Consider the following 16,612-nt stretch of genomic DNA (forward strand, 5'->3'; position numbering starts at 1 on the left):
TTAGATGTGTTGAGGAAAGGCATCTTTGCTTTGTTTCTGACCATAGTAGGAAGTGTTAAGTCTTTAATTTTGGGTGTGACTTGAACTGTGTTTTTTTATAAACACCCCCTGATAGGTTTTTTTTAAACTTAATTATGTAGTTTATTTAGCTAGTTCTCATTATTGCGGCTGGAGTAGGAGTCTCTTGTGATTTTCTACCACCTAATTAGAAGTGAAGACTCTGTACTTTTACTTTAAGCTAACTTGATATAGATGTGGCTAAGCATTTCTATTTACAGAAAACTACCACTGTAAATAAAGAAAGAACAAGAGATTTCTCATTCTCAAAATCCTTTTTTCAAACTTGCTGTTTCTCAATGTAATCCATAATCAATCACATTGTAGTATTTTCTCACCATAGTTCCTTATTTTTCACTTTTGCTCTACTATTCTTATTGAAATGTGTCTCATTAAAGTTATACATTTTTTTAAAAAATTTATTTATTTATTCATGAGAGACACACAGAGAGACACACACATAGGCAGAAGGAAAAGCAGGCTCCTCTACAGGGAGCCTGATGTGGAACTCTATCCTAGGACTCCAAGATCATGACCTGAGCTGAAGGCAGACACTCAACCACTGAGCCACCCAGGTGCTCCAATAAATGTCTTTTTAATCTAAAAGTCAGATGATATTTTCTCAGCCCTCCTCCTATGGACTGAGTTGTGTCCCCACCAAAATTCACATGTTGAAGCTCTAAACATCCCCAACATATTCGGAGGTGAGGGCCCTTGGGATATAATTGGGTATAGATGAGGTCATAAAGGTGAGACCCTCATGATGCTATTAGTGCCCTTAAAAGAAGAGACAGCAGAGAACTTCCTCTGTCTCTTTCTCTTTACACCATGTTAGGATATGGTGAGAAAGTAGCCATCTAGAAACCAGGAAGAGAGCTTTTACCAAACCCAACCATGCTGGCACCTGCTCTTGGACTTTCAGCTTCTACAACTGTGAAAAAAAAATGAATGTTTATAGTCTAAGCTACCCAGTCTATGGTATTTTGTTATGTCAGATTGAGCTGACTAATAGACCCCCTTACCCTCTACAGACTTGTAAAATACACTTCTTTTTGAACATGTGTCCTCTTCTGTTTCCATTCTCATTATAGTTTTCTGATTGCTGCTTCTCCATTTGAGTCATTAAAAATCCTTCTCTAACCCTTAAATATGAATATTCACCCAGAGTAATGATTTTGGCTATTTTCTCTCTTCACTTGCGGCCCTTTGCCATGAAACAGTTTGAATTAAAGTCAATTTTCAGAGCTTCCTCAGTGTGGAGGACCACACACTCATGTCTCTTATCCTTAATTAAAAATTCCAATTTTCAAGTACATCTCTACCTAGACTCTTGGCTAACAGTTCAAGATCCATGTGTATAAAATTAAATTCAACATCCCTTCTCTCAAGCTGACTTCTGTTACCTCTTTCTATTAATGGCACCATTATCTTTCCAGACAAAAAACCTCAACGTCATCTTGTTCCTCAGATCTAGTCATTTGCCATGTGATGCCAACTTTAATTTTATAATATCTCTAGCACCCATGCTTTCCTGACCCTTCCCACAACTTCCTTCAGTCCTCATGTTCACTAACTGCTCTCCTTCTCTGGCAGGAGTTTTTGCTAATGACTTTATGGCCAAACCCTAGTCATTTTCAAATGCAAGATCCAATTCCATGCATTCCAAGCTTTCCCTGATTATCTTTGTGCTGCCACTGCCCAAAAGCAATGTTTCTTATAAACATCATTAATTTTCTATCTCTACCTGTTCTCCACTTTCTATTAGCCATTTAAGAAAAAATATATCACCCATACTAGACTTTGAAGAAAATTAAAGAAAATTTTATCTTTATTCAGAAACTTAGTATTGATTGAATTATGTTGATTTATTAATACTTCATTATAAAACTTGTTTTCAAGAAGCAATAAATTTTATAGACTTCATTTTACTTCTATTTTATACTTTTTTTTTGCCTGAGTTTTGTCTTTTATGTTATTTATAAGAATGGCCCTATATTAGTATGTTTTATTGACATTAGTTCGTATTTATTGAATACCAAATAATATATGATGTTTTGTACTCAGTGCTTCTGATAAAGCAATGAACTACAGGAAACATGTATATTTTTTTGTTTAGCTAATTTAACAGAGAAGTAGAAAAGAGCATAGGTAATTACCTAAGCATTATTGGGTTCTTTCTCGCAATTCAGTAAACTTCATAAATTTCCATCTATAACAAGACTTCTCCCTTTCAAAAAAGGTAAACAATAAATAAAAAAAGAAAAGTAATAAAAATAAATCAGATGGTAAATACAGAATAATGAAATAGAAAAGGCAAACATATAGGAAAACTTTTTGAAACATTTTCTCAAGTTGTAAGCCATTTATATGTATATAATATATACATAATATACATATAATATATGTATATATGTATTTGTGTCTGTGCATACACAGGATCCAGTGAAAATAAAAAGAAAAAAAATGAGTGAATTTGATAATAAAGATTTAAGCTATCTAACTCCTTCCATGTTTATAAAGATGACTCCTACTCAGTTACTCTGTCATTTAATTACAGCATAAAATAACTCATTGGAAGTCCAAAGTTGAATATATTGTGATCTACATTGGCTGGTTAGATTAAGTCTGGAAAGATACTGACTTTTTTTAAGATTTTATTTATTTATTTATTTATTTATTTATTTATTTATTTATTTATTTTAGAGAGCAAGAAAGCAGTGGGGGGAGGAGGGAGCCTCAAGCAGGCTCTGTGCTGAGTGAGGAGCTGATGTGGGGCTCGATATCACAACCCTGAGATTAGGACCTGAGCTGAAAACAAAAGTCGGATGCTCAACCCACTGAGCCACCCAGGTGCCCCCATACCTACTTTCAATTAAGTGGCAAAGATTGGATCATAAGTAAGGTTATTCAGAAAATATTTTTAGAGAATTGAAAAAGGACTTAAGATAGCTTCCTGACAAACTTCAAATGGTGATAAGAAAATCATGAAAAAGAGTCTGGGGAGATATTGTAGAAACTAAGACAGCCAAAGCAATCTTATGATACGTATTAATATTAATCAACTAATATTATTAATAATAATATGATGTATAGATGAAATGCAAACTCCTGATTGGACTGAGCTGAAGTATTTTTAACTCTCAAATTATTAAGGGTGGAATTTGAATTAAAATTACTGTTAAAAATAAATTTAAAAAATTGAAAACTAATATTACTAAGTGTTAAATTTTTCACAAAGCAGTCCTTGCAATTCCTGGGGATTCACAAAAGGGGAGCTTTTCTGCATTTCACTTGAGGGGGCGATAAAAGTATAGTTGATACTTGAACAATGTGGGGCTAGGGACACTGACCCCTGCACAGTTGAAAATCCACATGATTTTTGACCTTAAACTTAGGTACTCGTAGCCTACTGTTGACTGGAAGCCTTACCAATAGCATCAAGCCAATTAACATATATTCTGTGCGGCATATGTATTATATAGCGCATTTTTACAATAGCATAAATTACAGAAAAGAAAATCTTATTAAGGAAATCATAAGGAAAATATATGGACAATACTGTACTGTATTTATTGGGGGGGGGGGAATCAGTGTGTAAGTGGACCAGTGCAGTTCGAATTCATGTTTTTCAAAGGTCAGCTGGATAGTGGAGTAAATTCTGGGCTTGTAGTCCATCTGTCTGAGTTCCCAACTGACCTCTACACCTTAATAACTTTGAGATTTGGGCCAAGTCATTGAAATCTGACCTCTGTTCTGTTATCTGTAAGCAGGAAGGGTTACAATACATGGTCTCTAACATCTTTTCTAGTTCTAAGCCTCTATTATGTAAATGCCATCTTTATGTTCACTTTCATGTAAGAGATACTGAAATGGAGAAGAAAAATTGCCTGGAGTTTAGTATGATCAGGAAAGTTTCTTTTAACTTTTCCCATTTTGAATCAATTAGATATAAAAAGGCATTAAAATAATATGGTTGTGGTTTGGAATTTAATGGGAATGAACTCAGCCTTTCTCAACATGTAGCTTTGTGCGTATCCAAATATATACCTGCAAAGGACGTGTTCAGAAGCCAAAATTTACTTCTGGTAATGATTTCTTTTAATTTAATCATTATGTAAAAGTTCAGAAGGAATGGAATTTGTGCTGGACTCTGCTGTGTTTCTTTTGCTGGCCCAGTTCCAGCATGACCATCGGGGATCTGGATCCCACTGTTGGTGACAAAAGGTCATTTTCTGTCTCACGAGTCAGAAAAGCTCTGCTGTTGAACTGAAAACTCAAGAAGGCCCCTGACTGCCCATCATATCCCCAGGAACTCTCAGAGAAACATCATTCCTAGAGTGTCCAGGGGGGGATCTCAGGGTGAATTGTAGAAGAGGAAGGTCTTTTTCAAAATACAACCTTCACTTGCCTTCCCCAGGTGTGTTACCCATCTAGCACCTCCATGTGTTCACCATACCAAAAGCTCGCCAAAACCCCTTTGGTTAGGATTTTTTATGGAGGCTTCATTAGGTAGGCATGCTTGATGAAATCGTTGACCATTAGTGAATTATTTAAAAGATTTTATTTATTTATTCATGGGAGACACTGAGAGAGAGGCAGAAACATAGGCAGGAGAAGCAGGCTCTCTGTGGGAAGCCTGATGCGAACCTAGATCACGACCTGAGCTAAAGGTAGATAGACACTCAACCACTGAGCCACCCAGGTGCCCTGAAGTGGCCTCAACTTTGATGGGAAGGAAAGGGTGATCTGACTGGAACAAAACTCACCCGGTGGTAGAGGAAAATAGAATTATCTGGGCTTTAACGTGTCATATTTGAAAGAAGATTCTGGAAGAAGACACAATAGTGACCTTCATGAGTCTTCTAACCCAGCCCTTGAAACTTTTCTCAAGATGTTGAGAAAATGGGCTCCAAACTTTAAAGCCATGAAAACTTAAGACTTGTAAATACTGTCTGTCAACAAAGATCAAAAAAGAGAACAGAAACAAATATACCAATAGTAGAGGTGCAGGCAGTGAAGGAGATGCCTAGACTGGGCCAGGAATGGGAAGGTCAGATAAAGCTAAACTACCACTCAGGAAAACAATGGACTCTCAGGAACCCTCCCCACTCTGCTTTCTTCAGAGAAAGAGAGTGTGCATGAGTGGGTCGGGGCAGGGTGGACAGAGAAAACTTTAAGCAGGCTCCATGCCACTCGGAGCCTGATGGGGGCTCAGTCTCATAACCCTGAGATCATGACCTGAGCTGAAATCAAGAGTCAGATGCTCAACTGACTGAGCCACCCAGGTGCCCGTCTTAGGACCTTTTAAAACAGGGGTTGACGAACGGTGGTGAAATCCAACCTGATGCCTGTTCTTGTTCTGCCCTAGAGCTAAGAATGGTCTTTATCTTAATAAATGGTTGACTAAATCCAAAGAAGAAAACTTCACAATACATGTACACTCTATGAGATTCAAATTTCAGTGTCCATAAATAAAGTTTCATTGGAACACAGCCATACTGTGACAGAATAAGAAATATATATTTGGCGTCTGCCTGTTGTTTCCTGGCACACAACTGCTAAAACCTAAGGAATCTCCAAAGTGATAAGGCTCCTGGGTAGCTTTGGGATGGGGCCTGGTTGCCAGGGGAACCAACCACATGAGGAGAGGATTAGAATTCTGTGTCCCAGCCTGACCTCTAGAGAGAGGAGAGAGTTTGAAGGTTGAGTTAGTTAATCACTAATGGTCGGGAGGCCTGGGTGGCTCAGTGGTTGAGTGTCTGCTTTCAGCTCAGGTTGTGATCCTGGGGTCCTGGGATCGAGTCCCACGTCAGGCTCCCCACGGGGAGCCTGCTTCTCCCTCTGTCTATTCCTCTGCCTCTCTCTGTGTCTCTCATGAGTAAATAAATAAAATCTTAAAATTAAAAGATGAGGCCACTTTGATATCTCCTCATTATTAAAATGTTAATTCAAGTTCTCCACAGGTGTGACAATCTAAACCAGAATCCATTTTACTCTTCTTAGAAACCATGGTATCTCCTATTTTAATAAGACCCTGGCTGACTTCACTTGATTTCACAAATACCCTAAAATTAACATCCTACCCATCTCTTAAACCTTTCTACAAAATAAGTACACATTGAGAAGGTAAGCACATAAAAGAGTTAGCCCTGAATCAATATTGAGATAGTTAGTTTATGAAAGCAGTGATTGGAGGCAAGATTGTTTGTATAACAATACTAATCATTTGTCAACCTAGCATTCTAGGAAAAGAAAATCAAATACCGCAGAATTTCTATGTCAGTTTGGTCATTACAGGTTTATTTTGTTTAAAACGTTTTCCGCATTGGGAATAATGTGGGTTTGTAGAATATAGTATGTACTTCAGCGATGTAAGATTTGCTTGATTTATATCACAGGTTTGGTTTCATGAGTGGAAAAACGGGTTTAAAATCTAGCACAGTCCAATTTTTATTCTAATATTTTATTAAAGAAATTTGGCATGCAACTTATTAGCTAGTGGAATTATATAAAATAAAACCATATTAGAATATTACTCTTCTGGGCCATGCTGTAAACTCTATTATTTTGTAATTCAATAAAATAAACACTAATTTTGGACAAAGATACTATTTTCTTGGTATGCATTAATGTTCTTCAGGTAGAGAATGTTTTCCAAATTTGGAGAGTATATCAATCTTTAGGTATAAAAATTGAGAATTACAAGTTCCCTTAAACTGGTTTTGAGCGCTAATAGGAAAGGTGTCATAGGTATAAAATGTTAGTGGATCTTTCGGAGGAAATGGAATAAATTTGTCAATCTTTGATTTTGTGACTTCATTGAGCATGATTCTCTTGCACAATACCTTTGCATAGATTTTTCTCTAATCCTTCATACATCCCTGTTCCATCACCATTTTACCATTTCACAGTTGAGATAACAGGAACTCAGTGACATTAACAAACTTGTGTAGCATTGTGCTCCTGCCAAGTAGGAATTGTGATAGTCAACATTAATCATTACATCTTGGGCGCCAGGTACTTTTGTAAGTGCTTTGCATTTGTCAATTTGTTTACTTTCATAAATTTGTTTACTTTCACAACACATTTATGAGATAGTTGCTGTCAGCATCCCTATTTTCCAGATGGAGAATGTGGCGGTGAAGTTCAGAACTTAAGGTCACAGAACTGGTCCATGGTAGAGGCAAGAAGCAGACACAGACCACCTGGTCCTAGAGCCTGAACTCAGTCGCTTCTACACTCAGTCTACCACTTTAGGGCACAACTGTGCATGGCACTGACATCTGTGTGAACTTACCTCTCCAATCATGAAGTCTCTCTCATGATCATCATCTTCAGGTATATGGATATTAATATATAATCTCAAACACTTTAAAAAAGTCATCATTGCACAAGAGACAAGAGGGGAAGTTAAGTGTGTATGTGTATGTATGCATGAATGTGAAATCAAAGATGTGTTTCCAGGTATTCCTGACTGGCCAAAACTAAAGAAAAAAGAGAGAGAGAAAATGGAGAAGTCTAGATGTTGGATGGTCAGTAATTTTATTGTGCCACTTAAATTAAATTTGTCAATCAGCCCAATTGTTTAATCCTCATGGACCTGTTTTCATTTTAAAAGTTTCATCAGGCTATACTACCTGTATCATATCATAATGGAATCTGTAGACTCTTCAAGAATGTGAACTTATTGAGTGTTTTTTTCTAGGTAATTAACTTAGCTTTTCATCTTCCTTGCAAAGTTAAATCAAACATTGTTGAGCATACAGGCATTTCTAGAATAATACGATATATGTGTTCCTGAAAAACCTCATATGCTGCAAAACTGCACTAAAAATAAAAGGGCTTGTGGGAAGAAAATGTGTTAGAGTGAAACCAGTAAACCCAATGAGCACCAACAAAAGCAACAACAATCATAAAAATTATACAAATTTAGGTAAAAAGACTGATTGCATTCTAAGGAATACTGCAATTAATGATAGGCCTGATATTAGGGGAAAAGCTGAATAAATTATAAGAAAGTGCTGAGCCTGCTGAGTTATGGAGACAAGGGGAAAAATAGAGGAAAGGTCTAATAAGTACTTCCAAGATGGGACAGTGGTCAGACTGAGGTAGGAGGAAGACCACAAGGTGGTTGGAAATCCAGCATGGCTGCTACTTTATACGGACATTATGCCCTCTTTAGGACTGCGTATGAGCCAGTTCACATCACAGAAATACACAGTATTTATATGAAAATTGATAGAAACAAAAAGAATTTTTATGATGTAAAAGGGAACTCCATTTCTCATTTAGCTTCTTCCATAATAATTGTTATATTTTCAGTAAATAGATTTTTAAATGACTAAGTCTCTAAGGAGCTATTTTAGTCATAGAACAATGATGGGAATTACAGAAATAGCTGCAGGAAATTGTTTTATGTATTTCAGGGACAAAATATTGAAATATTTATCTGATTTCCACATGACCTACATGACCTACCGTAAGTGGTAATGGTATTTAACTTGAAGACATACTAAGTGCATGTATTCAAATTTCAGTGATAATCACACTAGAAAGTCCTGAACATAGAGATTTAGGATTTATCCTCCCAAAAGTTTTGCTCTTTAGGTATAAAACATTTGGATGTAAACATTTGGATATAAAAATTGAGAATCACATAATGCTAATTGTTAGAGTTAAAATCTCCCTGCTATAGACTATACTAAACTCTGGTGTTACTTTACAGATATTAGAGAATTGCTCCCAATTCCAGTGAAAACAGATTGTGAGTCACACCCACCTTATTTTTAATAAAGCAGTAATACAATTTGGGGCACCTGGGTGGCTCAGTCAATTGAGTGTCGACTGTTGATTTTGGCTCAGGTTGTAATCTCGGGGTCCTGGCATCAAGCCCCATGTGGGACTCTATGCTCAGTAGAGTATACTTCTCTCTCTCTCTGACCCACCCTCACATATACACACACACACTCTCTCTCTCTCCCTCAAATAAATAAATTGTAAAGAGAGAGAATACAGTTTATTAAATTATAATTATCAGTACTAGATACAACTATTATTATAATTATTATAAAACATAAGTTGCATGGCTACTGTAGCTTTGGTGAGGCAGTTGACATCAGGTGAGGGGGAATTTCTAGTATTTTGGTCACACAACTGAGGTTGCTGTTGCCCTTAGAGCTCACTTCTTTGTTTCGGAAAGGTTGACAGTATGGGCTCTCCGGTAACAAAAATTCAAGGTAAGTAGCCTTCACTCTCACAGATCGCTGGAGACACCTTATGCATACATGCACATGCAGTGTTGGAAGGTGAATGCTCTGTTTTGTAACATAAACTGGAGTCCGCTTTCCCACGTCTGGGCTTTTGAAGGAGAAATTACTTTCCAAAAGGAGATTTTAGCAGGAAAGTTGGAGCACTCTGACTCCCACAAGGTGTTATGTAATAGTGAAAACCCAAAATCTGGGCTCAGTTATGATTGAATAACCAAAGTCATGGGAAATGGATTATGGACTCTTGGTTGCTCTCCACGGGCCCTGGACTCCTTTCTTGGCTATGGTATCGAGAAGTACAGTTGGAGGAATATGTCCTTGCTCTCCTTCAGCCCTCATATCCAGTCAGTAGCCAAGGGCTATAGATTCTCTAGCTGAAATACTTCTGGAATTGATCCACTTTTTCATCCTAAGGTCATTATTTTAGTCCAACCCAGATCAGCCTCCTGTCCAACTCTGACACATTCCTCATTCTCCACTCCAAATAATCTTTTAAAAATACAATCCAATCTATTCACATTCTTCCTTCTTAGTCTTTTAGGTGGTTGCTCTTAGAATAGTTTTCTTTGTTTAACAAGGTTTGGAGAGCCCTCCACAATCCTGGCCTCTGCCTGTCTCAGCTCCCTTCCCTACCACCTTGCTCTCCCTGACCCCATGCTCTAGCCATGCTGGAATTATCTTGGTTCCTAGAACATGACCAGATCTGTCTTGGCCTCCAAGCAATGCTGTTCCGTTTGGAACTTTCTTGACCCAGTTCAGGGTCACATCTCAGCTCAGATGTCTCTTCCTCCTGGGACAGGGTCTGGATCCCTGGTTTGCACACTCAGAGCACTTGCTGTGCACTTCCCCTTTCTGTAGCATGCATCACATATAGCACTGAAGTGTCTGAAATAGTTCCCCTGCCAGATGTAAACTCCAAGAGGCCAGGCAATGTCCTTTATTCTGCATCTAAAAGAATGCCTAACACAAAGTAGACCATCCACAAATACCTATTGAGCAGAATGAGGAGTAAATGCAGTAGAAGTATCAAAGAATCAGTGGCAGTGGAGATTATGAAAAAGAAAATGCAAATGGCATGGTGAATTCATCAAGTATGTTAAAACCCAAAAGGTTCATGAGCTTTAACTTTTCAGAAATTGTCACTGAATTGAGCAAGGAAAGTGTCAGTAACACAGTGGAAGCAAAAGCCAGGGAGTTGTAGACTTAGGAATAAATATTTCTTAAGGAAATGAACACAGCACCCAAGGCTTGATCTTTCAAGATGTATGATTCATAAATTACATATCACAGATTTGGGGTAGGACTATAAGTAACAGAGAGTAGTGGCAGGTTCTACTGGCCTGTCCGCATCCATAATCATCCCCCATACCTAGCAGAGATAATGCTAAAGCTAGGGAAGCATGAGGAGATAAAAGAATCTGATATTTGCTTGCTTTTATTTTTTAACTTAGTACTGGAGTGACTTGGACATTCATACCAGTTTTTCTAGTACTTTGTCCTGCTTTCCTGATATATCACAGAGGAAAGTTCTATAAATATTTCCCACTGCAAAAGGAAAAGAAACACACCGTAAAAGGCTGGTTTATGGAGTTTTATTTGATTTTTTTTCAATTTTTGAAGAATAAAAGCTTTAGATTTCTGGTCTGCCTGAAAATTAAGCTTGACACCAGTTTATGAAAATGGTGATGAGTTTGTGCTACTGTATGCAAACTTTGTCCTCACTAAGGCATTTTGTGTTTCCAAATTCTCTTCTCCTTTCAGCTACTCTTAAAAATTTAGACTTTGGAATTTGATCTTAAAACACATATATCTCTTTAACCACAGATTTTGGCAGGGCTAGGTCCTAGGCCCAATATTGGACAGTGGATGTAACTGTTTGCTTTTACTATGGAGACTTCGTTCTTGGGCTCCTCCCACACACCCCAATTTCTAATTTGAAATCTGCTCTTTAAGACTTGCTGTTGTAAAAGAGGCTTTCTGTGGCAGAGTCCTTATGGGTTATTTTCTCTCTAGTCTTTTAATTTTTTTTAAAAAGATTTTATTTATTTATTCATGAGAGACACAGAGAGAGAGGCAGAGACACAGGCAGAGGGAGAAGCAGGCTCCCTGCAGGGAGCCTGATGTGGGACTTGATCCCAGGACTCCAGGATCAGGGCCTGGGTCAAAGGCAGACGCTCAACCACTGAGCCACCCAGGCATCCCTCTCTCTGGTCTTTTTATAAGTAGGAAACAAGATTTTTGTGTGTAACTCTAGAGTTTAAATGATGGATAGCCTCTTTACCTGAACAATCATGCATCCTGGTTATTAATATGAGGCCAAAAGCTGGGTCATTATTCCCACCATAACGGAGTTAATCACTTACTACTAAAAGGGAGAGGGCATTCAGTGTATCTGGAAGCTGTTTAATCATCAACCTTGAAGATGGCAAATACCTCTCTGAGTTTCTGAGAACATATATCCCACTGCTTGCCAAGGCCTTGTCACCAAGTTCATTACTTTAATTAATTTGTTTTTCCTTTACTGTGTTACTCTCATTTCTACAACCGGCTATCTACTGTGTTCAGCCACTGACCAAACCATTTCCAGAGTCACTGCTAAGGTTACACCTAAAAATCATCACTGGTTTAGTTGAAGAACATTTTCTGTATTCCTAGCAGGCAGACACAAGGCAAACAGGTTTCCAAGGTATCAGCGTTGAGTACATCTGTTTCGTAATGTAATTTCATCGGTTGAGCAGATGAAGAATGCTAATTAGCTTGTTTATATATATGTGATTTAATGAGATTAAACACTTAACTGATCTTAAACTAAGTACAAGTTGTTTCCTGTTGCTGTTTTTACTTAGTAAAAAACAGTGTTAGACACATTTTCTGGAAATTACAGTGCTGTGCAACCCAGAGAAGAGAGAATTTCAAGGTTGACTGGTCCGTTTTATCCTTCTGAGATTGCATAGGAGGCTGGGAATCAAAGTATTGGGTTTAGGGACAAGGGTTGAAATCCAACATTAATGAAAAGCCTAAAGTTAATGGGAGACGTTATCATAAACTGTATTTTGTCAAACTCCTAAGTCCCAAACTAAAATTCTGATATGTACCAGAATAATTTATTTCAGGGAGCAGTTCTATACCTTCATCGGATCCAATCTAGAATCTTCTAATTTATTTTTTTGCTTTCCTTTTTTTTTTGAATACTTTCTTCTTCTAGTTATTATGGTCGTATCTTGATATAATTGAAATCATGGCATTCAGTTAATATAGCTTTTCTTCCTAAAAATTATGTACAATAATGGTATTATAATTTTTATGGTTATTTAATATTATCTACTATGCTGTCTTTTTTTTTTTTACTTTCAAGTTGAACAAAACAGATGCACAAAGGCTGCTATATTTTGAGGGTGGGGTGGGTAGAGGAGATGAGGAAGTAGCTCCGGTCCTATAGGCAGAATTATATTTGGCTTAAAATGCTTCAGTTAACCTGCTCAGCTTTCTATAACCAGAGGTCAGCAAGCTATGGCTGGATCCAAATGGATAGGACCCATCTGAGGGCCAAGTCCACAGCCTGTTTTTGCAAATTCAGTTGTATTGGAACACATCCATACCATTCCTTCGTATATCAGCTGTGGTTGCTTTCATGCTGAAATGGCAGGCGTTAAGTCATTGATAGAAACCCACAAAACTGAAATTATCTCTCTCTGGCCCTTTACAGAAAGGCCCACTGTCCACTGATCTAAAGCATGTATGAGGACGGGAGTTAGTGCATAGTAATAGCTACATTCGAATGTAGTAAAGAATGAGAAACATATATTTTCTCAGAATTGAATCTTTTTTCTTTTTAAATATTTATTCATGAGAGACACAGAGAGAGAGAGAGAGAGAGGCAGAGACACAGGCAGAGGGGGAAGCAGGCTCCATGCAGGGAGCCCAACGCGGGACTTGATCCCGGGACTCCAGGATCACGCCCTGGGCTGAAGGCAGGCGCTCAACCCCTGAGCCAACCAGGGATCCCCCCCACCCCAGAATTGAATCTTAAAGGTGGTTGAGTACCTTGGATTTTTAGGTCTTTCAGACTCCAAGTAACCATTTTCTCTATCACCAGATTACTTTGGGTCACTCAGTAGCCTGCTGAGAGAGCTCCCTATTCTATTCTGGCAGAAAGTGTTTTCTGTTCGTGAATAGATAGGCTCTTCCTTGTATCTTCTTGCAGATTCATAAATTACATATGATCACAGATTTGGGGTAGGGCTTTCACAGAGAGTACTGGCAGCTTCTATTGGCCTGTCAGCATCCATAATCTTTCCCCCATACCTAATAACCTACGACACACCCAAGGGCCATCAGATGACAAATGTAGCTTCCTTATTTGTCCCAGTTCAGCAAATGAATTGTCCATTGTCCTAAACTTATTAGAGAACTTATCTGCGACAAATTACAAGCTGTTACTTACACACATTAAGAACATATTAAGAGTATTGAGGCACACAGAAAAGAAAAGGAATAATTGATCTCCAGTTCTAAAGACTGAAGTATAAGGCTTTATCCTGGATGATTCAGCTGCTACCAGCCTGTGAGCAGGAGAATTATGTTATTGTTTGTTTTTTAATATAAATATGTAAACCATATCTTTAAATGAATCCTAGTTTATGACCTAAGCCTGATTACGTAGAAACTGGTCTAGGAGTTTAGGTTCATAGAAAATACATTGGCCCTGGTGTGACATGGACCTAGATTTGAAGCCTAGCTGTCACTTTCTGGCATGTCAAATGAAAGAAAATAACCTCAACTGTTGAGCCTCTGGCGCCGTGAGAATAACAATAATGTGTCATATGGTTTGTGTGAGGCTTAACTGTAAACACAGACTCCCCAGCACCTTGCATCATAGGAAGTAAGTAAGCTTGGGCTCTTTTTGCACTCCTTTTCACTCTGTGTGTGTGTGTGTGTGTGTGTGTGTGTGTGTTTCAAAGAATGGAAGCAGTTGGTGAACCCAGTTAATCAAGACCATTAGTATGGCTGACAAGCTGCATTACTAACCAGACGGTTTCAGTGACAGATAACTAGTTATTTGGTTGTGGATTGTGTGTGGAGATTCACAGTCACAACATCAATACAAACAAAATTACAAGGGAAACATGCTGGAATAGCCGCACATATGTTTTCAGCGGGCCTCTGGGAGAGAGACTTTCTTGGTGTACTCCAGTGTCATCTAGACTCAGATCCAGAGACCCCTGCAAATCCAATGGCATGATCTTAGGGATCAGTTCTTTGAAAAAAATATTATTTGTTTTTCATTTTGATGATATTTCAAAATTCCTTTGCTATTTATAGAAACAAGCATCTTCTTTTTGAATTAACATTTCAATTAATCTTTTTTTTCATCTAAAATTCAGCATTTTAGATCCATAAACATATACTTGAGTAGCACTAAATATATTTTTTTTTCCATATTGGGAGACACTGGTTTCTGCTATCCTGATTTTTTGGAAAGAGGAGCATAATGAGAATGTAGTAAGACTAGCACTAAGACATAGATTTATACTTGGCTTTTATTTTTTTTAAAGATTTTTTTTATTTTATTTATTCATAGAGACACAGAAAGAGAGAGGCAGAGACACAGGCAGAGGGAGAAGCAGGCTCCATGCAGGGAGCCCGACATGGGACTCGATCCCGGGTTTCCAGGATCACGCCCTGGGCAGCAGGCGGCACTAAACCGCTGCACCACCTGGGCTTCCCTAATACTTGGCTTTTATCATAAAACCATAAAGTTTCACTCTTTTGGAATCAAAGTAGACCAAGTGGGCTATAAAAATGGAAATCAGTAGTTTGTGGTAGGGACATGTGGAATGCAGCTCTGTTCCATTTGAAAAATACTAAAACCAAGTATTTTACTAATATACACACATTAAAGATCTTTACCAAATATTTCATCCATTCTGTAACTGACATGTCCACCAGAATTTTCTGTCTACTTGGAAATGATATATGAATATGAGGTCTTTGCCTTTTGACACCTGTCTTTTTCTGTTTTCGTAAGTATACAAAATCACTTCTCTTTCTGTTCTGACTTCCTACTACCCATAGACACTCCAGTCACCCGTATTCTTGATCTGCTAGTGGCTTCCATTTGTCACTCCGCATAAGAAGAACAGCTTTCCCGGAGGTGATCCACAGCAGGGTGAGAGGCCACTAACACCATGTTCTGCACGAAGCTGAAGGATCTCAAGATCACAGGGGAGTGCCCTTTGTCCTTACTGGCACCTGGGCAGGTTCCCAAAGAGCCAGGAGAAGAGGTAGCGGGAACCTCAGAAAGTGGCAAAGCAACTCTGCCCATCTGTCAGGATGTCCCTGAGAAGAATGTACAAAGAAGTCTTCCTCAAAGAAAGACCAGTAGGAGCCGAGTCTATCTTCACACTTTAGCAGAGAGTATTTGCAAACTGATCTTTCCTGAGGTGAGTGCTTGCCCTTTTGAGATTTTACTGATATTTTGAAAATTGTAAACGAGTATTTTTAAAGGAAAATGTAAACGCGTGCTTTCTCACTTTCAAGGCTATAATAGATGTAGACTGTTTCCTGGAAACATATAAACACACTCCTTGAAAATGATCATGTTCTTAAATTATGTTTAATCTTAAAACGTTTAAGATCTTGAATTCTTTTAAAGGGTCCTGCACTCTGATGAACTTTATGACTTTGAGCAACTGCTTAGCCCCTCTTATCCTCACTTCCTTATTGTAAAATGGTAGTAATAACAGTACCTACTCCCTAGAGTTTTAATGAGCATGGTCTGAAATAATCCATGGCCCTTGCCATCCCTTAAGTGCCTTAGGTAGTTGTTAGCTATTATCTTAAAATTAAATTCCTTGAAGAATGACTTCTTTTCTATCCATTTTCTTCTAATTCCAAAGAGCGTTATATGTTCCCTGCCCATTTGTGGAGGTGGGAAAATCTCCGTTTCCACCTCCAGCTCTGTGTCTGAAGTCTCTGCACAAGCCAGGCTTGACCTGCTTCCTTGAGTCAAGGTCATGGCCCAGTGCTTGCAAATTAGCTCCCGACACTTCTTCTTCTTCTTTTTTTTTTTAAAGATTTTATTTATTTATTCATGAGAGACAGAGAGAGGCAGAGACTAAGGCAGAGGAAGAAGCAGGCTCCCTGCTGGGAGCCTAATGTCAGACTCGATCCCAGGACCCCGGGATCACGACCTAAGCCAAAGGCAGACACTCAACCACTTAGCCACCGAGGTGCCCCTAGCTTGAGCACTTCTTGATACAGCTCTGTGAACTGCCTAGCCTCGTGCC

The 16,612-nt window shown here is 38.3% G+C and overlaps 1 protein-coding gene across 8 annotated transcripts in view; it reads left to right on the forward strand.

The window, feature by feature from the left end:
- The window catches only part of GUCY1A1 (guanylate cyclase 1 soluble subunit alpha 1), a 60,941-nt gene that overhangs the window by 16,980 nt on the left and 27,349 nt on the right, over nt 1-16,612 (forward strand). For 4 of the 8 annotated variants that reach the window (XM_072773753.1, XM_072773750.1, XM_072773752.1 and 1 more), the window contains exon 2: nt 15,399-15,766. In XM_072773753.1, coding sequence (XP_072629854.1) covers nt 15,512-15,766 — 255 coding nt within the window. In that variant the 5' untranslated portion in view covers nt 15,399-15,511. Of the gene's footprint in view, nt 1-7,165; nt 7,396-15,398; nt 15,767-16,612 lie in introns of all 8 variants that reach the window. The other 4 variants (XM_072773745.1, XM_072773748.1, XM_072773749.1 and 1 more) reach the window with 2 other exon arrangements.

Source organism: Canis lupus, chromosome 13, assembly GCF_048164855.1.
Source record: "Canis lupus baileyi chromosome 13, mCanLup2.hap1, whole genome shotgun sequence".
Lineage (NCBI taxonomy): Eukaryota > Metazoa > Chordata > Mammalia > Carnivora > Canidae > Canis > Canis lupus.